We start from the raw sequence: 24,574 nt of genomic DNA, 5'->3' as shown, positions 1-24,574 counted from the left end.
TAAGAAGGATTTGTTCCATTGCACAACAGATAAATTTTCAAATTAATCCGTTATAACGGTTACTGAACCGCTATAACGGTTAGCCATAAATTGGCACATTCTCAAGCATATGTTACCAACTTTACATATATATAATTCTAATCTTGAGATGATGCTTGTATGTCCAATGGCAAGTCTTGGCATTTAACTTTGATATTGGTTTAACATTTACATTTCTTTCTTTTCTACTATTTAAAAATGTATTCTTAGTCTTGCATAGTTAACATTGCTATGAGAGGCTAGTCGGACGTAAACTTGATGGATTGATTTTAAATCTACCTGTTAATTAATGGATAGAACTTACAAAATACTCCGTTAATCTTCGTGCGGAAGCGGATCTTGCGAGCGTAGCAGTATCACTGGTTCTGCAAGGAATCACAAGCCGAAGCCGGAAGCCCTGCGTTTTCCACGACCTAAAACCTTCAATCCTTAACAGAGTGCTTCTTGGTGCTCTCTATCTTTTCTCTCTAATTTTGGCTGTTACTATTCACACGTTTTTCTGATTATTTCTGTTAAGTAACTGAGAGAAAGAGAGGGATTGGGTTTATATAAAAACCAATGCACCTCTTCATTATGGATCAACACCTTTTCATAACGGGTCAGGTTTTGGATTCGGGTTTCCCATAACGGGCGTATTATTTAATTAATCCAACACTACCTTACTTGGATATTTTTCTGTTATGATTGTTAGTTCTAATTGTTTGTGCTTGTCTTTATTATTATTCTTGTGAATATATGTTTGTGTGCATGAGACTATCTCATTTTAGTTGAAATGAGGATCTAGTAGTACTTAACACCAAATTTTGTAGCAAATATTACTCTTAGGATTTAGTATTAGTTCTACCATAGTTCTAAAACAAACTGGACCAAAGGCACAATAATTCATAGTTTATGACAAAAAACTAAAAGTGAAGTCTAAACTAATAATTAGGTTTATCAAGCCATTATTGATGCCGGTCACGATAAGGTAAACATGAAGTGTCAATTATTAAGAATGGCTTGACTAGTCAATTCAACATCTTAACCAACTTGTGACGAAAAGCTAAACGTGAAGTCCAATAAGGTTAAGACAAGTAGTTATTTGGTGATAACGTGAAATTTCTTAACTCAAACTTTTATACTAGAAACCACAATTATACAAACATGAATGCAATTGACAACCAAGTAAGTAGATTTGCCAATCCCGATAGTGAGTCGTATCCCCTAGACGTTCCCAATATTGTTTCCAACCACAATTTTAAGTCGTTTACTTGTTAGATCACAACCAACTTCGCGCATTGAGCCCACAACACTGTCGCAACCTGTGACCTGAGTACGACCTGCAAACCAGACTTTTTACTCTTTTATTTTATTCCCTAAAACTAGACTTAAATTAGTAATTAAGTATTGTTCTCCCTTGTCTTTGTGTTCGATCCTGATACTTTAACGAGAGGTTGTATGCTTGCAACTGATCGCATTTGAGTATTAGGTATAAATTTAAAGCTAAAAAGAGTGTGAAAATACCATTAAAAATAAGCGTGTAAAACACTAATCAATACCTATTTCATATTAAGTTCAAATTTATGTTGACCTGTGGATTAGTTGTAAATGCTACGTCCTTTCAATCAAATCAGTGCCTTTTTTATTATATTTTGAATTCATATTTACTAGACAGACAAACACAAAATTTATTCTCTGTGGCCGTAGAGCTAATGTGCGGACCCTCGCTAGGGGCCGCAGAATGCCCCTGCGGACTCTATTAATTGGGTCCGCATATTGGCTCTCCGGCCTGGCTAAATCTAAAATTCCTCATAAATGAAGGTGTTTTTTTTATGCTATAAATAAAAATTTCGGTATAAAATTCATATAAAATCAACTTTTTTGAATTTTTTTTTCGTTCTTTACATCAAAATTCATAGTTATTTTACAAAGAACATTATCTTGAAATTTATTTCAAAAAAGTCATTAATTATCCCATTTCAAAAATATGCAACAAATTAGGGATTTCGGGTTTTAATTTTAGCCTCAATTTTCTAGAGAATTAATTCCTTAGGTAAATTCTCAATTTTTATCGGGTTCAACAATATAGAAAAAAGATAAAATTTGTTCCAATTTGTTAGATACAATTGTACAAACACTTAACACATGAACTATTTACACTTAGATGACGAGTTATAAATATTTGTAATATTTGACATAACAGATATTTGATACAATCTTGTAGGACGTTTGAGAGATTTTACTAGGGGATTATAATTATCTGGTTTCTATTACTTAATACATGCCATTACTGTATGGTTGTACCTGTACCAAGTAGGTTTTTATTTTATTTTATTTAAAGCCACATCTACAATCATTCGAAATTTCTGAAAATCAAGTATACCATGTGTTTAATATAACAGATTGAGCTTGTTGTTCAACTTGTGAAAAAGTGAGGGATCGTGTTGTTGAACATAAGCTATCAATTCTGGCTTATGGCGGTTTGGGTAAATAATGGCAATCCTCATACTCTTTTATATTGGTGGTTTTGATGTTGCAAGAAAAGATTCTCAAGCACGATGTTTTGATTAGGAGACATACATATCAATTGTCAATTGGATTGTGTCAAGTGCAGAAATTGCTCACTTGAAACGATTTACACCTCTTACTTCTTTGCCCATATGCAAGACAGGTATGCATGGTACCTCTTATCCTTTAAACTTGATCTGAGAATTATGGTACGTACCGAACACTGAGATACAGAAGTTATGCATGGTAGAAATTCTAAAAGGAAGTCCAAAGGGGCAACAAAAGAAAGGAGAGACCTGGACATGCTGGTTTGTATGCACAGTTTGGACAATCTGGAAACAGAGAAATGCGGCGGTTTTCAGAGATGGCAAGTTACCACCCAACATGTTGGCTAGCAAGATTGCGCTTGAAGTTGATCTCTGGTTTAAGTTCTGTTAGGAATTACTGTGATATATAGGGTGCTTTTCAATTGTATTTTCATTTACCCCATCAATTCACCAATCACAGCTGTCCTCTAAACTGCCCAAAGACAAAGCAGGGGAACCTAGAAAGTTATATGCAGATGAATTTCAAGTCTTGGCCTTGGGCCTGGATAAAATTTGGTCGGATGTCTGATCAAAGCCATTTGATTCGTGTCAAGATTGGCACTTTCATTTAGATTCACACAAATCTTAAAAGCGGATCGAATTGTTCTGACTGGACATCGAACCAAGTGCTTGGTGCCATACGGTTTTTATTTTAGACTAGAATATGTATAAGAAAGAAGGTCCAAATAAAAGGTTATGCAAAAACTTAAATCTATAATTTGATTTTAGACTAGAATATGTATAAACTTTCTATTATGTTGTACATAAATTTTTTCAAAATTACATCCATATGAAATTACCAATTAAAAAAAAGATTTCAAAGTTCTAGTTACAACTATTTATTACATAATTATAAATATATTTAAAAGTTATATTTTTTTTTAGTTTTTTTTAAATCATCTTTTAGTATAAAAAATATATATCTCGTTCAAAGAAATTATATTTATATATATCATCAGAATATCAAAAGGAGAAAAAAACAATGTGTTGTGGTGTATATATAACGGTATTGTTAGACTATGCCTAATCATGATAATCTTTATTAATGGGTCATTAGGTGAAGTTATGGATAAAAAGAATTATATATAAAGTCGCATTGGGCAAATTAATTTATTCCAGAGTTTACATCTTTTATTGCTAAGTATGCTATTAATTTAACAACAAAACTATATATATCAGCCTTGTTTGTTGTGACAATATTAAGTATTTAGCCTACAGACTCAGTACAGTCAGGGCCGGTCTTCAAGATTTTGGGGCCCGGGGCGAGAGAAAACTTTAAACCTTTTATGTACAAAATTTGTTCTGGTCCTGAAAATTTCGCTACCTAATGCATGTTTTTTAGGAAACATTGTTTTAAATAAAAATAAAACAAAGTAATAGAAGGATAAACTTAAGTAATGAGGCAGACGCAACGCTGAGCCACCAACAGTCCAATTCAGAGGCCGCAGTTGCCGCCTTGCCTCACCTAGACCAGATGCTGCGTCAATGCATCGCTGCGTCAGCCTCGCCCTCGCCCTAACAAGATGCCGCTCCACCTCGTCCAGTCAAGACTTTGCCTCGCACTCGCTATTGCAGAACGAGATCATGGCTCGTGAGAAGAGCTAGATTACTTTAATTTCTTTCTTCCCTTGTTTATTGATTTACAGAGAAAAAAATAAACTAGATTTTTTAATATTTTTCTTCGTGCGGCGGAATTAGGTTTTCAATTTTTCTTCTTTCGTTTATGTGAAATTCATGAAACAAAGAAATGACTTTTTTTAAGCCCTGTCACTGTTGGATTGAATATTTAGATGCAATAGATTTGAAAGTTAAGAATTATTACATCGATGCAATAGATTCCAAATTCCCTTTGTTGATTTTCAGGAATTCTGAGATAGTAGAATTGAGAGAAAAATTATGTGTATTATTATATTTGGCTGAGTTGTTACAATGGGTATTTATATGGTCAAAAAGTAAAAAATGACTGTTGGAAAGAAAAGTAACGGTAACTTTTTTGTAAAGGAAAAAAGGTTGAGTAACTTTATAATTAGTTGCTCCCTTTATTGCCTTAATTTAGCCTATGATGATTATACCCTAAAAAAGGGTTCGCTGAGGCTAATCGAGTCCCTAATCCTATCTAATCCTATTTATTATTTTCAACACTTATTCTATTTATTTTCAACACCCCCCCTCAAGTTAGGCGTGTAAATATCAATTAACCCTAACTTGTCTATATTTTGTTGAAATGGTTTAGGATCTAAACCCTTCGTAAAGACATCCGCTAATTGGTCTCCACTTCTTACAAATGGAGTCTCAATTTCTTTTGATTGAATCTTCTCTCTAATAAAATGGCAATCAACTTCAATGTGTTTAGTTCTCTCATGAAACACCGGGTTGGATGCAATATGCCGAGCCGATTGATTGTCACAAAACATTTGCATTGGCAATTGAGCTTGAATCCCAATATCCGAAAGTAATTGTTTGATCCATATTAATTCACTTGCGGTAGATGCCATGGCATGATATTCCGCTTCGGCACTTGATCTTGCCACCACATTTTGCTTCTTGCTTTTCCATGTGACTAAATTTCCGAATACAAAGGTGCAAAAACCGGTTGTCGATTTTCTATCGAAGCTTCCGGCCCAATCTGCATCGGAATAGCCACACACTTCATTAGAATTATTGCATTTCATAAAAATTCCCTTGCCGGGGGTTCCTTTTAAATATTTTAATATTCTATCAATGGCCTCTAAGTGTGGTGTTCTTGGATTATGCATGAATTTGCTAATTTGACTTACGGAATATGAAATATCCGGATGAGTTACCGTAAGGTAAATTAATTTTCCTACAAGTCGTTGGAATTGGTTTATGTCTTCTAATAGTTCACCATCCTCGGTATTTAGTTTGTATTTGCCATCTATTGGTATGGAGGCCGGTTTACTACCCAATTTACCGATTTCTTCTAACAAATCTAAGGTGTATTTCCTTTGTGAGATAAATAGCCCTTGAATTGAATATGCTATTTCTATTCCCAAAAAATATTTTAAATAACCTAAATCTTTGATGTCAAATTTTTCTTTTAATTGCAATTTTATTCTTTTAATTTCTTCTTGATTATTTCCGGTGATTATAAGGTCGTCAACATATACTAGTACAATAGTAGTGTTAGTACCTATAATTTTAACAAATAAGGAATGATCGGCATTACTCATCTTAAAATTACAAGAAATTAAATAGGAGCTTAGTTTTCCATACCATGCCCTTGGAGATTGTTTTAATCCATAAATTGATTTGTTTAACTTGCAAACCAAGCTCTTATCATCTCCTTTTCCATGACCGGGTGGTAAATTCATGTATACCTCTTCTTCAAGAGTTCCTTGAAGAAATGCATTCTTGACATCCATTTGGTATAGTTTCCAATTTTGATTTACCGCAATTGAGAATAAAATTCGTACGGTATTCATTTTGGCAACGGGTGCAAACGTCTCATAGTAATCTATACCGTACGTTTGTGTGTATCCTTTGGCCACCAAGCGAGCCTTGTACCGTTCTATGGTACCATTACTATTATATTTAATTTTATATACCCATTTACACCCTACGGGTTTTTTATTTTGTGGTAATTGTACGATTACCCATGTTTCATTTTTTTCAAGAGCTTTTAGCTCTTCTTTCATAGCTTTGATCCAAACCAGGTTATTAATGGCTTCAAGATAATCATTTGGTTCTTGTTCTTTTTCAATTGAGGTCAAGAAGGCTTTATGGTTGGAGGAGACATTACCATACGAAATAAAATTTTGTATAGGGTATTGTACCTTGTATGTTACAAAATCTCTTAGCCTTGTTGGAGGATTCTTTGTTCGGACGGACCTTCTCAAAGGTGTTTCTTCTATATTTTGACCTTCTTCACTTGATGAAATTTCTTCTAATTCCTCCTCATTTTCACTTTCACTTTCATTTTCATTCTCATTTTCATTTTCATTTTCATTTGTGGTTGTGGTTCCAATTTCAATTGGTCTTACCTCTTCTATCAATGGATTGGATTGGGGTAAAATATTCTTTTCCAAAGACTCTATAATAGGCTCCTCATGTATTTTTTCTTTGTAATATGACTCATTTTCTATGAAGGTTACATCTCTTGAAATGTATAATTTTTTGTTCTTAGGGTCATAGCATTTGTATCCCTTTTTTTGTGATGAATAACCCAAAAAAATAGTCTTGATTGAAGTGTGATCCAACTTGTCTTGTTTATTATTTTTATGTACATAACATGTACAACCAAAAATTTTTAAATGCTCAATATTAAGTTTTCTTTGGTAAAGAATTTCTAATGGGCTTTTGTATTCTAAGTTAACACTTGGCAATCTATTTATTAAATATGTAGCGGTAAGAACGGCATCCGACCAATAAGTTCTTGGAACATTATTTTGAAATAAGAGTACTCTAGTCATTTCAAGTAAATGTCTATTTTTTCTCTCGGAAACACCATTTTGTTGAGGTGTGTAAACGCATGTTGTTTGATGTGAAATTCCTTTTTCTTTAAAGAATTTTGAAAAATTTTGATTTACAAATTCCGTTCCATTATCTAATCTAAAAATCTTAAGTTTTGCTTCATATTGATTTTCTATGAATTTATAAAAATCTAAGAATTGTGAGAACACTTCACTTTTATCTTTTAATAAATATAACCAAGTTATTTTAGAGAAATCATCAATAAATATGACAAAATATTTGTATCCATTATAAGAGTTAATCGGAGCGGGTCCCCATACATCCGAGTGAACTAAATCAAATGGTTTCCCGCTTTTACAACTTGATAATTTAAAAGGCAATCTAGTATGCTTTCCTAGCTTACAAGTTTCACAATTGCTATTATCCATTTTTGAAAAATTAAAAATATTCTTTAAAATCTTGTCGGAAGGATGCCCAATTCTTCTATGCCAAAGTACGCTTAATTCTTCCTTTTTGGTAGTATTGAGATTGAATTTTTCTTCATTCAAATAATAAAGCCCATTTTCTAGAAATCCTTCACCAATCATAATCTTGGTTATCCGATTCTGAAAAATCACATTTTTTGTCAAAAATATGAGTTCACAATTCAACTCATTTGTGATTTTACTAATGGATAATAAATTGGATGAGCAATTTTTTAAATACAAGACATTTGGAATTATTTTTGAGAAAATAATTATTGAACCTTCCCCAATAATTTCCATTTTATCACCGTTTGCCACAGTGACAAATTTGTTGGTTTCGTATTTCCTAAAAGAGGTTAATAAATTTCTATTTCCGGTCATATGATCAGTGGCACCCGAATCCAATATCCATCTAGAATTATTTAAAAAACAAGATAAATTTGCAATACAAATCATACCAGATGTCTTCTGATTTTCCTGTTTTTGGTCTAGCAACACAGTAAGCTGTTGGAGAAGCTGCCTCATGGGATCCAGCGAAATTGTTGATGAGGAGGCCCCAGCGTTTATAGCAGCGGACGGCTCAGATCTAGCGCTCCCTTCTCCTTCCGCAAAAAAACCCCTCTTTTCAATTTCGCCTCTGTCTCGCTCCCAGCCGCCTCTCTCCCTTTCGATCACCGGCTCCGCCTCTCTTGTGCCATTTGGGTCGGAGGTGAGGATGGAGGAACCAGCACTGGTCCTTGCGATGCCCCTCTCTCCTACAGTGATCGCACTTTACACCAGCTTGGTCTCTTCTCACCTCCGGCCTGAAGCTAGGGTTAGGCCTCGCCGTTACTGAGAATGCCTTGGTTTCAGTTTTTTCGGGAGATTGTACCACCATGACAGCCCTCCTCGTTTCTTCCTTGTCAACCATGGCTGCCACCTCATCTGGGGTTGGTAACTCGGCTAGTAACAGCATCTGAGATCTGACGGCCTCATATGTGGAATCGAGGCTTGCTAAAAACTGAAAAATGTCATCTTGCTCTTCTCGCCTTTGAATTTCAGCGAGATCAGTTGTGGGGGGTCGATATACCCTAAGTTCATCTTTCTTCTTTTGAAGGTAACCGTATAATTCCATTGTTGGTTGTCCTTGTTGCTGTTTTGCTTGTTGGTAATCACGTTGGATTTGATAAATGTGTGAGTAATTTTTCCTATGGCCATACAACTGTTCGGCTCTTTGCCATATCTCTAATGCTGTATCTTTAAATGAGAGCAACTCAGATACCTTCGGTTCCATTGTTGCCAGTAACCAAGTGATGACAGTATGATCGCTCACTTTCCATCTTGCTAGTGCTCTCTTTTCGGGTTCAGTTGGGGGATTTGATTGTTTAGGAGCCTTGTTCTCAGGATCTATATGCTCACTCTTTTCTCGGCCACTTAAGGAGAAAATTACTTGTCTTGCCCACACATGGTAATTTCTGCCATCTAGCATTACCCCTGTAAGTTTCTCGTGACTTTGTGACATTGTGATTTTTGGTTTACAGCTACTGGTGCTATTACTGGTATTGTTTTACAGCTGCTTGTGCTGTTGCGAGAATTTTGATTTCGGAAATTTTGATTTACAGCTGCTTGTGCTGTTGCTGATTCTTGAGTCGGGATTTTAAACCTGGCTCTGATACCATGTTGATTTTCAGGAATTCTGAGATAGTAGAATTGAGAGAAAAATTATGTGTATTATTATATTTGGCTGAGTTGTTACAATGGGTATTTATATGGTCAAAAAGTAAAAAATGACTGTTGGAAAGAAAAGTAACGGTAACTTTTTTGTAAAGGAAAAAAGGTTGAGTAACTTTATAATTAGTTGCTCCCTTTATTGCCTTAATTTAGCCTATGATGATTATACCCTAAAAAAGAGTCCGCTGAGGCTAATCGAGTCCCTAATCCTATCTAATCCTATTTATTATTTTCAACACTTATTCTATTTATTTTCAACACCCTTCTAAGTTAAATTTTCCAAATTCTCCAAATTCGTTAAATTTTCCAAATTCTGCCATGTGGCCCTTTTCGATGCAATAGATTTCAAATTTTACTTTTCTTTAGTTCTTCTGCATACTTACTTGTTTTGGTCATGTTTGATTGTGGAGTAAAGTTAAACCGGATTAAATTTCTTACTCCAAGCTAAATCGGAGTAAGTTAATCATGTTTGGTGGAGTAAGCTAAACCACCTCTCTAGGTGGTGTAAGTTACTTCGGTTTAGCTCAAATCTTACTCCATCTTAAACCGCCTATGTTACTCCTCGTTTGGCTCCTTAAGCGTGGAGTAAGGGGTTTACTCCACCTCTTACTCCACAACCAAACATGGCCTTTGTCTTTATTTCAGATGCTGTTTAGCCTGATAAGGCCTTTGCCCAGTCGGATTGAATTAAAACACGTCACATATATGTTTATAAAAGGTTTTGTGATAACTTTAACATGTATAAACTATTTTATCTTTTGGGGGCCCTTTTGAATTTTGGGGCTCAGGGCCGGGCTTCAGTACAGTCTTCTCCATCCTCACTGGGGCTATGGTAAAGCACCAGCTGCATGTTATTGTCCTCCTCCTCTGCATTAGGGTCCCACACCTGTAAGGGGATCATGTCAATGTCTTCTAGCATCCAATCAGTATGTACTATGTCCCTAACCTGCCTCTTGATAATGCTTGTCCAATAATTAAGCAAAGATACAATAAGTAATATGATTGTTCTAAAGGTTTTACATGGGGTGTTGTGAAAACAAGAGTCATTCCGTAGTTTCCACACTGTCCAACATAAGGCGCTAAATATGATAAAAAAAAGCAGTTTTAAACTCCATTGTTAAAGAGAAAGCAAAAGCAATAATATCTTTGACACTCTTCTATTGAGAGAAGTGTTGTTGGCTTTTGCCCATCCAAAATCAAATTTGTTGTGTTAAAGAGCAAGTAAAGAATATGTGATCGGTAGTTTCCTCCTTTCTACAAAATTAGCACTGAGTGCTTCCTGTCCAACCTTTCCTACAAAGATTTCTTTTAGTAAGAATTTTATTTTTAAGCTACAAGCCACATAAAGATTTTGATTTTGTGGGGGTTAGTTAAGTGCCACCAAATCATGGAGTTAGTGAATACCACACCTCTGAAGTTGAGTACCCTGTATAAAGATTTGACTGTAAATAATCCAGAGGATTACCACTTCCAAGCAACCTTATCATGTGCATGTGTAAATGTGATTGCACTAATGCTATGAAGTATAGTTAGCCATTCTTCTAGAGTAACATAATCAAATTGTCTCCTAAATCTAATTGCCTCCCCTTGAGACTGAACCACATCACTAAGAGTGATAGATTTGTTAGAACACATATCATATAATTGAGGAAATAGAACATTAATGGCCAATTGATTGTTCCATGTATCAGTCCAGAATTTTAAGGTGGATTGAGATCTAGGAGTATGGATAACACTACATTTATCCAAGTTCTCTAAGAACATAATGACTTTCCAAAATGGGGAAAGGGCATGTGTAGATTTGAGAAATATTTCTCTAGAATTAAGGTTTTCCATATACTCACTATATATATATATATATATATATATATATATATTACTCGTGAAATAGATCGATCTCAATAGTTTAAATTTATTATTTAAAATTGATCCTATATATGTTGAAATTAAATTCATTAAATATCTTGATAAGTTAAAGAACATCTTAGTTCTACACACTCAAGATTAAAAAAAATACTAATCCAAATCCAATGGTAAGGAAAAACTCGAACAGGCTGTCAGGGGCTGAACAATGGGATATCAGTAACAATCCGAGAGCAACACCAAAAAAAAAAAGAATTGAGATGGTTGACTATAGTCAAAAAACAACATAATTAGGAGTTGTAGTAACAAAATTAGTTATTAGTAAGTTATGCATATTCTAATACATTGTGCATGTCTATTAATTCACAAAATTAGTTATTAGTAAGTTATGCATATTCTAATACATTATGCATGTCTATTAATTCACTGTTTTGTACAAGATCATTGAATGATGTAAAAATAGTCTATACATATCCTTATCTCTTTACTGAGTTCCCTTCTATTTTTTAAATGGGGGAATTTCATGTATCCCCTCAAAAACCTTGAAATTACGTATTTTCCTCTCTAAAATTCATAATATCATATTTACCCTTCTAAAGTTTAAAAACTCACAAATTTACCCAATTTATTAATTTTTCTAATAAAACTCAATTCAAATTTATAAATTACCTATTTTACCCTTTTTCCATCTTTTCTTTTTTCTCCTTCTCTTGATTCCAGGGAAATCTCAAGCTCTGATTTTGGACTTATTGGGTTATCGTATGAAAGGTGCAACGTTCTTGAGTTCAAATAGAATAAAAAACGAAGAGAAACAGTGAAATGGAAGAAAGAGGCGAAATTGATGTAAATTGTAAGAAATAGAACACAATACAGTAACCCAAAGGTTTCAAGAAATTCTCTCAAATTTGTTATTATTTTCCATAATTGGTTTCATGCATACATTGGCCTTATATAGGCGATTACAATAGAAGAGAAACTGGTAAAAATGACCCACTAACGACTCCTAACTAACCTCAGCTCGATAGCTCGGTTGCCATGTCAGCTCGGTGCTCCACGTCTCAAGTTCTCCCAGGCCGCGACAGACCTGTTTACCCTTTCCTCCATGCCAGGGACGTGGCAAGAGGAGTGGTTAACTTTCGGCATTGGACATGAGGAGTTCATGCTTGCCTTCTTAATCAGATGAAGTTGTCAATATTCTGAATTTTGAGATGAGGAGATGGAGCTCACTTTTGTGTCGGTAGTTCTCCCCGACCATGTAGCACTCTTTCCACTGGGCTTCTAGAACATATGTTAAGCTTAGAATGGCATCTATCATGGAGGCCATGCATTCATCCATGATTATAATTAGTACGATGAGAGATAGTGATTTTGATTTCAAGGAACAGTGGATGGAGAGAAAGAAGAAAAAGAAAAAGAAAAAGAAAGGAGAGATGGTGATTTCTCTGGAACCAAGAGAAAGGAGAAAAAAAAAGATGAAGAAAGGGTATAATGGACAATTTATTAATTTAAAATGAATTTTATTTGAAAAATTAATAAACTGAGTAAATTTGTCAATTTTTGAACTTTAGAAGGGTAAATCTAATATTATAAAATTTAGAAGGAAAAATATGTAATTTTAAGAGTTTTTAGGGGGATACATGAAATTCTCCCTTTTTAAATTATTCCCGTATTCTCACTTTTGATATAATCAGAATTTAGTGACTGCTGTTGAGAAGGGTTACAGAGACATTTAATGACTGATGTTGCATTTTCTGCTTTTCTTTTGTTGGTTGGCGACTCTGTAACACTTAGGGCCTGTTCGGTCAACAAATGGGAATGGACATGGGCACGGGAATTGAACTGAAAAACACTGTTCTCGTGAGAAAAAAAAAATTCAGTTGCCCGGTTTTGACTCAAAAAAAAAAAAAAAAAAGATATCATCAGAATTTAGTTGTTATGTTGCGGGTCCAATTTCCAAAAGTAACTAATAATAAAGAACCGGTACTGCACTAAGTACCGTTTAATTAAAAGCTAGATAGTTATACAGGAATTGATGCTTTACTGGTATGCTGTAATGATTTGAGGCAATCAGCGTTATTGGGCTGATGCAATGGTGATATGTAATTCCTGTATAAACTTTTTGTTATTTATAAATTCCAAACCTGGCAGCCACTGCCTGGTTCCATTAAAAAAAAAACTAATAATAAAGAACCATAAATTAACGTGATCTACGTGGGCACGTGGCTTCTCTATTAGATTAAAAAAAAAAAAACCATAATTAACTCAAATAATCTCAACCATAAGATTAAGGCCGTAAACCATAATCAACTTCATGTTTAGGCCTTTTCGGAAGAGTCTGGAGCAATATTTGCTCTCGTCGTAGTACCACCTAGTTATTATACATATTAATATATTTGCTTACGTGGTTGAATCTGAATCGAGCATCTTCCCTTGCGGAGAGATGATAGCCTGTAAAACTACGTAAAAATACAAGGTTGCAATAAGCCTTTTTAGCTTCCGACACTGAAGCTTCACTGTCTGTCTGATCGGGACGTCCCGCCAATTCCCCAACTACGCGATCATTGTGTAAAACCCAAATTCTTTCATATATCTCAATCCCTCACTCGTTTTTCCTTATTCCAGTTCCCGGTCTTGCGAATTTACGATCAATATCAAAGATTATGGCATCAACGGTGGAGAAGAGCAAGGTGCTACTGATCGGAGGGACAGGATACATCGGGAAGTTCATAGCCGAGGCGAGTGTGCGGTCTGGTCACCGCACCTTCGCGCTGGTGAGAGATACCGCCCCTTCCGATCCTTCCAAGTCTCAGATTATTCAGAAACTCAAGGACCTGGGAGTTACTCTAATTCAAGTAAACTCTTGTTTTTTTTTTTTTCATCTTTCTTTTACCATTTCTCCTCTGTGATTTTAGAAACAGGCGTAATTTCATATGTAACCCCGAAAAATCTTAAAGTAAATTAGGAGATATAATCTATATTATGTCCTTGCAAAACTATTAAAATATCATAGATGCCCCTATAAAATAGTAAACTGTTAATAGAGAATATTAGTGCCCCCTTTTCACTCGATCTTATACTGTTGCAAAAAAGTACCCAGATATTGATGGAATAGTTTTTATAGCATGGCCTTGCAAATGTGTCTTCTCCAAATTTGGTTTTACGCAGTTCTGCCAGATCAATGATAATTTAGACCTTCAATTGCTTATCTGTTTGCTGTTTAAATTGTTAATTACTGGAGGACCAAGCTTAAAAACTAAGTAATTTGTGAAGATTAGAGTTAAACAAATCTGAGTAATTTCAGGTATTTGCATTTCTATTGTTCAAAGATGTGCATTTATTCATATCCGCTGCTTCAGTTTGGATTATAAGCAGAAAACGACTTAGTTTCTGCGTTTGGGATACTGTTGTGGTGGTTTTTTTAATGCCTTCTTCTTTATAAATTTTATGAATGCTTTTAATTACAAATATATTTCAGGGAGATTTGTACAACCATGAGAGCTTGGTCAAAGCAATCAGGGCTGTTGATGTGGTTGTATCAGCGGTCGGATATGCACAACTGCCAGATCAGGTCAACATTATAGCTGCCATCAAAGAATCTGGGAATATAAAGGTTTGGATTACAGGAGTATTTTTTTCCTTCTCATTTCCTACATTTTGCTTTACTAAAAAGTGGGCTTTGTTTTCTCTCTCAATGAATTTGAAACATTACATTCATTGCAGAGATTTCTACCATCGGAGTATGGAAATGATGTGGACCGGGTTAATGCAGTGGAGCCTGGCAAGTCAACATTTGCAAAGAAGGCCCAATTAAGGCGGGCCGTGGAGGCAGAGGGTATCCCATACACTTTTGTGTCCTCTAACTTTTTTGCTGGCCGTTTCTTGCCAACTTTGGGACAAGTTGGAGGTGCTGTTCTCCCCACTGACAAAGTCGTTATACTTGGTGATGGAAATCCTAAAGGTACTTTTTAATCTCTTGCTTAAAGATAGATCTTATTGTGATACCTCTTAAGTCTGCGATTTTGAATATGTATACCATTTTTATAGTTTGCTTAAAGTTGAAACCGGAGAAAGACAAATTTTTTTACATTTGATTCATTTCTGTAATTTTTCAAATAATTTGCCAAGCTTTAGCTTTTTTCTAGATTCTAAATTAGCTGCAACTTAATAACTTCTAAATTTTAATTGGATAATTTTACCCAAAGCAATAGAAGTATCAAGGGAAGCTTTGTCCTTTTTTTTGTTTATTTAGAATAACATAGGTTTGTTAACATAGATTTTGTAAAAAGTAACAAAATTGATAAAAGGTTATTCTTTAGTTTAAATTTTAGCCATGGGATGTTTGTTAAGACATCAGTACATAAAAACTTGGATGTGTGCTAGAATTACCCATAGTAAATTAATGCTGTTGTTATGTAGTTCCTTGGTAATAACAATTCTTTTTTTTTTTGGGTGTATTTTTCAGCTGTTTTTGTTGCTGAAGAGGATGTAGCTACCTACACAATAAAAGCCATAGATGATCCAAGAACCCTGAACAAAATTTTGTATATGAGGCCACCGGAGAATACATTATCACAAAATGAGCTTGTGTCACTTTGGGAGAAGATGATTGGGAAGACACTTGAGAGGGTTTATGTCCCTGAAGAAGAGGTTATGAGGCGTATTCAAGGTCAGTTGTTAAATCATATACAAAAATAAATTTGGGAGTTGCATGTTATGGCTCGCTGTTAAACTTCCACATATTAGGACTCTCCATTGAAAACAAGAACTGTCATATATGCCATATAGACAACAGGAAATACGATGCATATCCCTGTACCCTACAAACATAACTATCATTTTTACCCATCAATTCTCCTCTCTTAGGAGAAAGGCTAAGAGACATAATTTTGTATATGTTTATAAGGAATTAGTGAAGAGGGGGAATGAGTCTATAAATGTGATAACTAACTACCCTTGGATGCATATGCATATGCATATATCTTGTCCTTGGTACTTGATATTTTTGAGGAGAAAAGGAATGATTCCTAATTGATAGTATTCCTGCCACTATTTATCAGACTCTTCCTCCTCTGAAGTAGCAAGGGACCACACATTACCAGTCAAACTAATGCTCGCTATATGCCATTCCGTGTACATTTTGGGGGATCATGTCAATTTTGAGATCAAAACTTCATTTGGTGTTGAGGCATCTCAGCTATATCCTGAAATCATTTACACTGTTGCCGAGTACCTAAACAGATTTGTAAAAATAATTGAAGACACAATATGCAACTCATGGTAACATAATTTAGTAACCAAGGATATGTGAAGATTTATGTTGTTCTAATATTTGTAATTTATGTTATAATGTAGAAGCACCTGTACCAATGAACGTAGCACTTGCTATTGTTCATTCGGTGTATATAAAGGGAGATCACACCAATTTCGAGATCGAACCATCGTTTGGTGTAGAGGCAACTCAGCTCTATCCTGATGTCAAATACACTACTGTGGAAGAGTATTTATTTAGCTTGAAGGATAAGAAAACATAAAAGAGACTACAAAACTCCGTGGTGGTTGAGTAAAGATCTTTCATCTGTTGATTAATGTGTATTTTAAGTCTCGAGCCACTGATAATGAAGTAGTCAGATGCAATCTGTCAGATCGTCGGAGTAACTAAATGCTGACTAATGCTTTTATAATGTATACATTCTAAACTTCTCTCCTTGACTGGTACATGCATTGCAAATTACAAATAAATATACGAGCAGATATTTTACCCTATATGTAAAAATTTGTGTGCTTTTGGCTTGATAATGTGTTGATGTTTTGAGTATCTTTATGTTATGTTAAAATGCAATAAGCAAGATCTGTGGAGTGGCAAGTGGGCCGTGGGTTTTGGTTTCACACATTATTTTCATGGTACTTGCTGTATATATCCCTATGAAAAATTGAGTTCTTCAAACGAAGTTAGCCCCAAAATAGTTTTCACCTCTGTAATTTCACAAGACTTGTGGTCGTATAATATTGATTTGGCTCTTTTCGAGTTCAAAAAAATCATAACACTTCTTTACTGTAAATGCAGTTAAAAGTTCAAATAATTGTTTAATACTCAAGAGACAAATAAGATATAATGAAAACTTGAAGGGTAAATAAGAAACCAAAGAGTTTTTGAAGGGTACATAGAAAATTAATCCTACCCTTGTTTAGTAACCTGTAATTACTGGAGTTGTTTTGGTTTTGTAAATTGAAGAGTCCTCAAAACAATTTTACTTTAACGTGAATTTGGACCTACATCGATTAAATTATAATAAATTTGAACTGGAATTGAAAGTGGAATCCATGTCTACTGGAGAGCGAGCAGCAAACAGTAGGCTTTGAATGAGTGAATGCAAATTAAAAGACGCACCCATGGCCATGGTCAGAAAACCACATGCAAACAATACATAAATAGAAAAATATCCAGTACCTGAAAAGGCACTAATAAGTTGACTTACCTTGCCAACTGCTTTCCTTTGATTCCCTTGGATATTTTCTTCACCACCAACGCCACGTCTGCATTCCCTTCCCTTGGGAAGATATTAATTAACTTTTTTAATAAGGCAGTTTCTATAAAAAAATATTGTCCACTTAGAAAATTGTTTTAGAGTATTTCATATTTGAGACTGTTAAATATTTTCATTTTGTGTTCGATTTTTTTTATTAACTTTTATTCAAAAACATTAGGTTAATATTTGATTTACTTTGATATATCTAGATGAACAGTTATAGAAATTATATTAGACATTTTTTCTCTAACAGATATATAATATATTAGTAATGGCTAATAATTTAACACGAACAATTTATTATTCACACAAAATTCATTTAAAAAGTAAAAGATATAAATATAAATTTTCACACATAATTCATTTTTATTTATGACTGATCTGAAGTACGTATCGATTCTAAAAGTCACTTCAAAATTCATTTTTATTCATGATTATGAAGTATCGTATCGATTCATTACTACTAATATTGCAACTAATATTTTTAGTCAGTTGCTATTTTTTTTTTCATTTCCTCTGTATTTAATTTAATTTAATTTAGAGAGTATAACAAAGTCCGTCCGTACTAAGCATCTAGAAGCTATAACATTTATTCTAGGTTTTGATATGAATATCGTAAGCTTTACAAATTTCTGTTACACTTGAAGCCATTCCTTCTTTACGCAAATGAAATCTCCATGAATTTGACACAAGCACAGTACTATTCAAGACATAAGAGTAAGACAAATGCATTGTTTTTTCCAATTTGAAACTTGCACTTCAATTCTTTGGATATGTTTAGAAAGAGGACAACGACCCTCAATTGAAACCTAAACATGATTCAGACTTCGTTTTTGCCATTGTTATTCTCTCCGAATTGGATAATCCGATCTTAATTCACAGCTCCGGTGCTTGATCGGAGCCATCGTCTGGTTTATATCAAAATCTGAAAAAATAATTTAAGATTAGTGAGGATCAAGAATACACGGATCTTGATGCAGATCGTATGACTCTGATCTAACAGTCCAATGTCCATCAAGCTGTCCCTGATTCTCTGTTTTAGATATGATGAGTCACATAAAAAGTTGGATTCTGCTTTAATTTTATGTGTATGATCCGTTCGTCATAAATCAAACATTTAATTAATATATAAAAAGAAATAAAAACAGGGAAACCAAATCCGATTCTTCAAAAGCATCACTTGCTATATATTGTGATATGATTTGTCAAAAATAGCAAGTTCGTATAAGCCTTTAACAGTGTAAGTTCGGTTAGTTTGTTTAAAATGGACGGATAGATTGTTATAGTAGGTTCTGCTTTTATGACGAGAATAGTAGCGGATGCCAACCTTGATAGAACTCAACTGCCTAAGCAAGAGATATTTTGGAATCTTTCAGTATAAAGGAATTTAATTCCAGATACACTTCTCTCTTGGTTCATTGTCCTTTCCAATTGAATTTTTAAGTATATCCTTTTACCAGGCCAGTCTGGCCATTAAATATTAGGTGTCTCTTTCTCTAAATATTCATAGGTAGCTAGCCTCCTCTTGTCAGGATATCACCAATTTCTACCAAGGTGTGAGGTTTAAGTTAAGCATGGATGAAGGGGAAGAACTAGAGAAATTTGAGAGATATGTCGACTTTAGAAACCGATCGGCTGTGCATGGAAAACATGGTGGAATGCTCGCCGCCTCCTTTGTTCTAGGTAATATTTCAAACATTTGTCTCAAATTTAGATCTCACTTGGTTCTAGCAACTAAAAATGCTCTGTAATCAGCGGTGGAGGTGATGGAGAATCTGGCTTTTCTGGCAAATGCAAGCAATCTCGTGACGTACCTGACGGGTTTCATGCACTTCTCGCTGTCTGATTCAGCTGTCACTGTCAACAACTTCATGGCGACGGCATTCCTTCTCGCACTCCTTGGCGCTTTCCTCACTGATGCCTTTTGCACCACTTATGTCATCTACCTTGTCAGTGCTGTCATTGAGTTCTTGGTAGGCACATGTGCATAAATAGCGAATTCATATGTATATTCATTCCTTAGTTTCTGTTTTCCTTCTTTTTCCAATTCCTTTTTTATGGTATAAATACATGGTGAGCTGTTATCTGTCTACCCTGTCGTGCAAGTTATGAAATTGACCCTCATGTGGTATTACTTAAATCAGAGGGAGATTGTTAATGATTAATAAAAGTTTGACTAGTTAAGGTGTGAAAATATTTTAATTATCTGTTCATTTTTATTGGATATTTGATATAACAAAGTAGAGAAGGTAACAATATGTGGACCCCTTTGGTGGCCCATTTTCATGCAGGGATTAGTAATCCTAACAATACAAGCAAGATCCACCTCACTAAAACCACCACCATGTACCTCCTCAAGCACCGCGTGTCAATCAATGTCGAGCAGTCAGGCAGCAATGCTGTTTGCTGGTCTGTACCTCTCGGCATTAGGCATAGGCGGCATAAAAGGATCTCTTGCACCGCACGGTGCAGAACAGTTCGACAAAGACACGGTCCAAGGCCGGAAGGGGCGGTCGACCTTCTTCAATTACTTTGTGTTTTCTCTAGCGGGTGGCGGGTTGATTGCGGTTACATTCGTGATTTGGATCGAGGACAACAAAGGGTGGCAATGGGGTTTTGGCATTGCCACCATCGCCATTCTGCTTTCAATTGTGATTTTTGTTGTGGGATCGCCGCTTTATCGGAATAAGGAGCCAACTGGGAGTCCACTGACTACAATAGGGAAGGCAAGAACTCGAACTAAAATTTTATATTACTTGAACCAAATTCGGTTCCATGTCCATTCTGAACCATTAGATTTGCATTGAAATTCGTGTGAAAATTAAAATTATAAATCGTTCCGTCAATCTAAATGGCCACACGAATTTCAACACAAATTTATTGGTCTAGATCAGACATCGTACGTACCCCCTTAATTTGTTCCCATATTTTACCAGGTATTAAATTGTCACTGAGAATGCATTTTTACTGCCTAAGAATCAGATTACATTATGCTGCCACACTTAATTTTCCACTTCCACAATCCACGTCACTCTCCATCTGTTCAATAAAAGATGAATTAAAAACAGAGCCAATCAAATATTTTCCAAGAAATGGGCTTCACCCCTGTTTTTCCTTTCAAAAAAAAGATTTTCCAAGAAATGGAAGGCACTTAGTAATGTACAAATTCTTGTGCATTTCTATTCAGCAGTTTATCGCGCAATTCTACTTCCCAAAAATAATTGTACGGAAGTAGAATTGTTCGGATTAAAATTTGCTGTTATTTTCGTACATGAACAGTGTTTCTACTATCACTGCTTTTCCAAATTTAATTATTGAATTGTTTTGAGATGCATGCACATAAAAGTTTTGAAAAAAAATACTTTGAGATTCATTTCTGAAAAAAATTGAACGGTTGGATTCGGAAAAGTAGGGATCGCAGGGTTACTGTTCAGGGGAAGAGAATAGCAGCGGATTTCATTCCAGAATTGTCCAGAGAACGAGATCAGTAGTTTATTGCGCGATAACAATTCTACTTCTCGGAAAGTGTGTTTGGATGGCGATAGAATAGCAAAAGTATGGGTTAGCAAAAAAGAAGATTGTTATTCTGCGTTTGAATGAAAAAGTAGCTGTTTTGAACTCTTAAATTAGGAGTTACCTTGCTATTTCGCTATTCTATTGAAATGTTGAGTTAGCTATTGTTCTAAATCTGGAGTTAATTAGCTGCTAACCTCGCTAATTCCACTCATAATCCCACTCCAACTCTGCTAAATGCAAAATCAAGTTTGAATTATGTACAAAGTTTAACAAATATAAAACCCTGCATATTCAAACTTGTACACACTTTACAATAATTATAATGAGATACAAGAACAGTTAGTAAATTTTTCTTCATAACAGTTAGTAAATTCTTTTTTCCTTGTAACCGCATTTGCAACGCTAGCATTAATGGGTTTCCTCATTTATTTCGTTGCCATTATTTCTCATCTGAATTTCCTCTTTTGAAACAACCGAATTTACTTAATTATATTTTAATAAAGCACAAATTCAATTTTTTTTTTGCACTAATTAAACTTCAATATATGTCTAATTAATACAATTCAAAATTCTTAATTTTTTAAATCGAATCATCATATTGATCGGATTAATCAAGTAAGACTTAAATGGAAGAACTTTCCCGCATATATATATCAGAGAAATTAGCTGATCATTACTTCTGAATATAGATATGCAACTTTTTCATTAAATGCATGGCTGGAATATGACGTGGACAATAAAAGAATTATAAAAAAATATCCACCTCACTTTCCAAGAAGCTTATAGGATTTTTTTTTTCTTTTTAATTTTAAGAAAAGCCCGTAGGCAAGAAGCATGGATCCGTATCCTCCCAGGTATCTGACTCAACACAATTGAAACGAACGGCTCAGATTTACTCTCAGCCGATGCTTGTTCGGGATGGCGCAGAGAACAGTATTAGTTGTGCTTTGAGATTCGTGTCAAGTTAAAATAAATAAATTTGCACCGTCCGATTCAATTGTACCTAGTCCGGTAACCTGAGGGTATGTGAAATTCAGCAGCATATATGTAGATGTTTAGGCTGAGGGTATGTCAAAGAGAAATGAAAATGAACCAATGATGCTAACATGATTACCTCTCTCTGACAGGTGTTAGCTGCCGCTGTCTTCAGTCGACGACCATCACAACACACAAACGACAGCAATGTCGGTATCGATACTTCACTAGGTACATCTATCCTTGTGCCAACAAATGAACTGACATTTCTTAACCGAGCTGTCGAAAATAAGCAAAGTATCAAGTTCCTTCACTGCACAATCGAAGAACTTGAAGACGTGAAAATCGTAATAAAGCTCATCCCGATTTTCCTCTCGACAATAGTGCTCAATTGTTGCCTAGCCCAGCTATCGACCTTCTCAGTCGAGCAAGCTGCAACAATGGATACACACGTCGGGTCCTTTAAAATTCCTCCTGCTTCACTCCCAATATTCCCCATAATCTTTATGATGATAATGGCACCGGTTTATGATCATGCTGTACTACCTTTCGCACGCAAAGTCACAAAAACTGAAGTAGGCATCACTCATCTACAAAGAATAGGTACCGGTTTGGTCTTGTCCATTGTAGCCATGGCTGTAGCGGCTTTGGTGGAGGTCAAAAGGAAAAAGATTGCTACAGATGCCGGTCTATTGGAATCGACAGAACCATTGCCAATCTCTTTTTTTTGGATTGCACTGCAGTACTTGTTTTTGGGTTCGGCTGATTTGTTTACTCTTGCTGGTTTACTCGAGTTTTTTTTCAGTGAAGCACCGGCAAGAATGCGGTCACTTGCTACCTCTCTCTCATGGACTTCATTGGCACTGGGGTATTATTTGAGTTCGGTACTTGTCAAGATAGTTAATGAGGCAACTGGTAAGGGATCACATCTTCCATGGCTTAAAGGTACTAACTTGAACACTTATCATCTCGAGAGGTTTTATTGGCTCATGTGTGTGCTTAGCTCCGCAAATTATATGTGTTTCCTGTTTTGTGCTAATCGGTATCATTATAGAAGATCTGAGGCAAAAGGATGATCGATGATTAAAATAATGTCGTTGAAATTGGCCGGGCTGTAGAACGGAAAGTTTAGAAAATGTTGTAAGTGCTTGATGCATGTGATACATAGTATATGTATGTATGTGGTATTATGAACTTATGATGCATATATAAGCAAACTATTGTCTCAATTTCATGATTTATAAGAAGAAAAATGAAGATATTCTAGAAATTAGCTCAATTTGAAAATCCAGAGAAAAAGGAATATCTGAATTAAACTTAAAAAAAAATTGAGGTAATTCCAGCATACATCTAACTTTTAGGTACATTTAACTCTTATTATACATACGCTTGAAAAAAAAAAAACTATTTAGACACACTTTTGTTTAATAAAAAACTATTAATTTTAGACAGCCAAATTTCTTAAATCGTTCTATAATTTAATTATTCAATCAAGAGCACAACAAAATGATTTTCAAAAAGAAAAAAGAAAAAAAAAAAAGAGCACAACAAAATGGTTTTAGAAAAGACATTCAATATATAAAAGGCTATTTTACAATAGAGGTAAATCATATTTGCAACTAATTGTTTGATTTTTCAAAATTGCATTAAAAAGACACGATAACTTTTCAAATAAACTTTAAACCACCTTCATCATTAGTATGTTTTACTTAATTGTGGCACTAGAGCAAAACTAAGGCGTGATGTGCTCAATTGCTCATCAAAAGAGGTTGGTGAGTACAATTTCAAGAGTCTATTGGATTGTCTTCAAATGACGAATTCAAACTATTGAAATTCATCTACTTCATAAGTGATGCATGTACATGCGCAATTTTAAAAGTTTTGAATTTATTTAATACAAATTCAAGCAGTAAAAAAGAAAACAAAAAATGAATACACACTAGTAAAGAAAACGCTACTAACTAGGGTAAAAAAATAGGTTTATACAAGATTTTCCAACCATCTCTAGTCGTGTATAATAGGGTCGTTAAATTGTGTACGGTTCTAGAACCGTGTATAAAACCACTAATTCTATATGTTTTTATTTTATTAAAAACCGTATATAATTCATATTTTTTCACTGACTTTTTCCGCCAAAACACATCATACATGGTTTTCTGCAAAACTGGATACAACGGTTGAAGCTCATACAAGGTTTTTCATAGTTCACTTCAAATAGTCTTTTTGAATATGTACATGTAAACACTTAACACTGAACACCAAGACTCTTACAGTAAGAAAAAAAAAGAAGAAACAACTAATTAGTTCATCAAATGGCAACTACCAAAATACCCTTCAGAAATTATGAAATACATTTTGCAATATGGAAGCTCTAAAGCAATCAGAATTGCAAGTAAAAGCAAAAGTTTAAGTGCATGCAAGTTAAATTTTTCAAAATTGCTGAAGAAGACTTGAAAACTTTCGAAACTTTCAATAC

At 34.7% G+C, this 24,574-nt stretch overlaps 2 protein-coding genes across 3 annotated transcripts; both read left to right on the top strand.

Annotated features, from left to right (window-relative positions):
- Nucleotides 1–13,618: 13,618 nt before the first annotated feature.
- LOC144544458 (phenylcoumaran benzylic ether reductase Pyrc5-like) lies at nt 13,619–16,899 on the top strand. 2 transcript variants are annotated; one of them, XM_078292966.1, is made up of 5 exons: nt 13,619–13,932; nt 14,556–14,690; nt 14,801–15,038; nt 15,543–15,746; nt 16,138–16,389. In XM_078292966.1, exons 1-5 carry the CDS (start codon nt 13,741–13,743, stop codon nt 16,359–16,361), a joined length of 993 nt encoding a protein of 330 aa, XP_078149092.1. In that variant the 5' UTR covers nt 13,619–13,740; the 3' UTR covers nt 16,362–16,389. The 2 variants fall into 2 exon arrangements, with proteins under 2 accessions (XP_078149092.1, XP_078149093.1); XM_078292967.1 differs by lacking the exon at nt 16,138–16,389 and adding an exon at nt 16,433–16,899 and having other exon boundaries at nt 13,624–13,932.
- A 2,175-nt stretch (nt 16,900–19,074) lies between these two features.
- LOC144544460 (protein NRT1/ PTR FAMILY 4.6-like) lies at nt 19,075–23,190 on the top strand. The gene is made up of 4 exons (XM_078292968.1): nt 19,075–19,290; nt 19,363–19,580; nt 19,899–20,333; nt 22,251–23,190. The coding sequence occupies exons 1-4, from the start codon at nt 19,182–19,184 to the stop codon at nt 23,172–23,174; spliced, it is 1,686 nt and encodes a 561-aa protein (XP_078149094.1). The 5' UTR covers nt 19,075–19,181; the 3' UTR covers nt 23,175–23,190.
- The last annotated feature ends 1,384 nt before the right edge of the window (nt 23,191–24,574 follow it).

Source organism: Carex rostrata, chromosome 26 (assembly GCF_964058835.1).
Source record: "Carex rostrata chromosome 26, lpCarRost1.2, whole genome shotgun sequence".
NCBI classification, from domain to species: Eukaryota; Viridiplantae; Streptophyta; class Magnoliopsida; order Poales; family Cyperaceae; genus Carex; species Carex rostrata.
The sequence above is the reverse complement of the archived record's forward strand: the minus strand, read 5'-3'. Positions and strand labels throughout refer to the sequence as shown.

Coding starts and splice junctions, on each gene's coding strand:
- LOC144544458 (XM_078292966.1), top strand. CDS start 13,741: ATGGCATCAACGGTGGAGAAGAGCAAGGTGCTACTGATCGGAGGGACA. Junction 14,691..14,800: donor AAGAATCTGGGAATATAAAG/GTTTGGATTACA, acceptor CATTCATTGCAG/AGATTTCTACCATCGGAGTA. Junction 15,039..15,542: donor TGGTGATGGAAATCCTAAAG/GTACTTTTTAAT, acceptor TGTATTTTTCAG/CTGTTTTTGTTGCTGAAGAG.
- LOC144544460 (XM_078292968.1), top strand. CDS start 19,182: ATGGATGAAGGGGAAGAACTAGAGAAATTTGAGAGATATGTCGACTTT. Junction 19,291..19,362: donor CGCCGCCTCCTTTGTTCTAG/GTAATATTTCAA, acceptor CTCTGTAATCAG/CGGTGGAGGTGATGGAGAAT. Junction 20,334..22,250: donor CACTGACTACAATAGGGAAG/GCAAGAACTCGA, acceptor TCTCTCTGACAG/GTGTTAGCTGCCGCTGTCTT.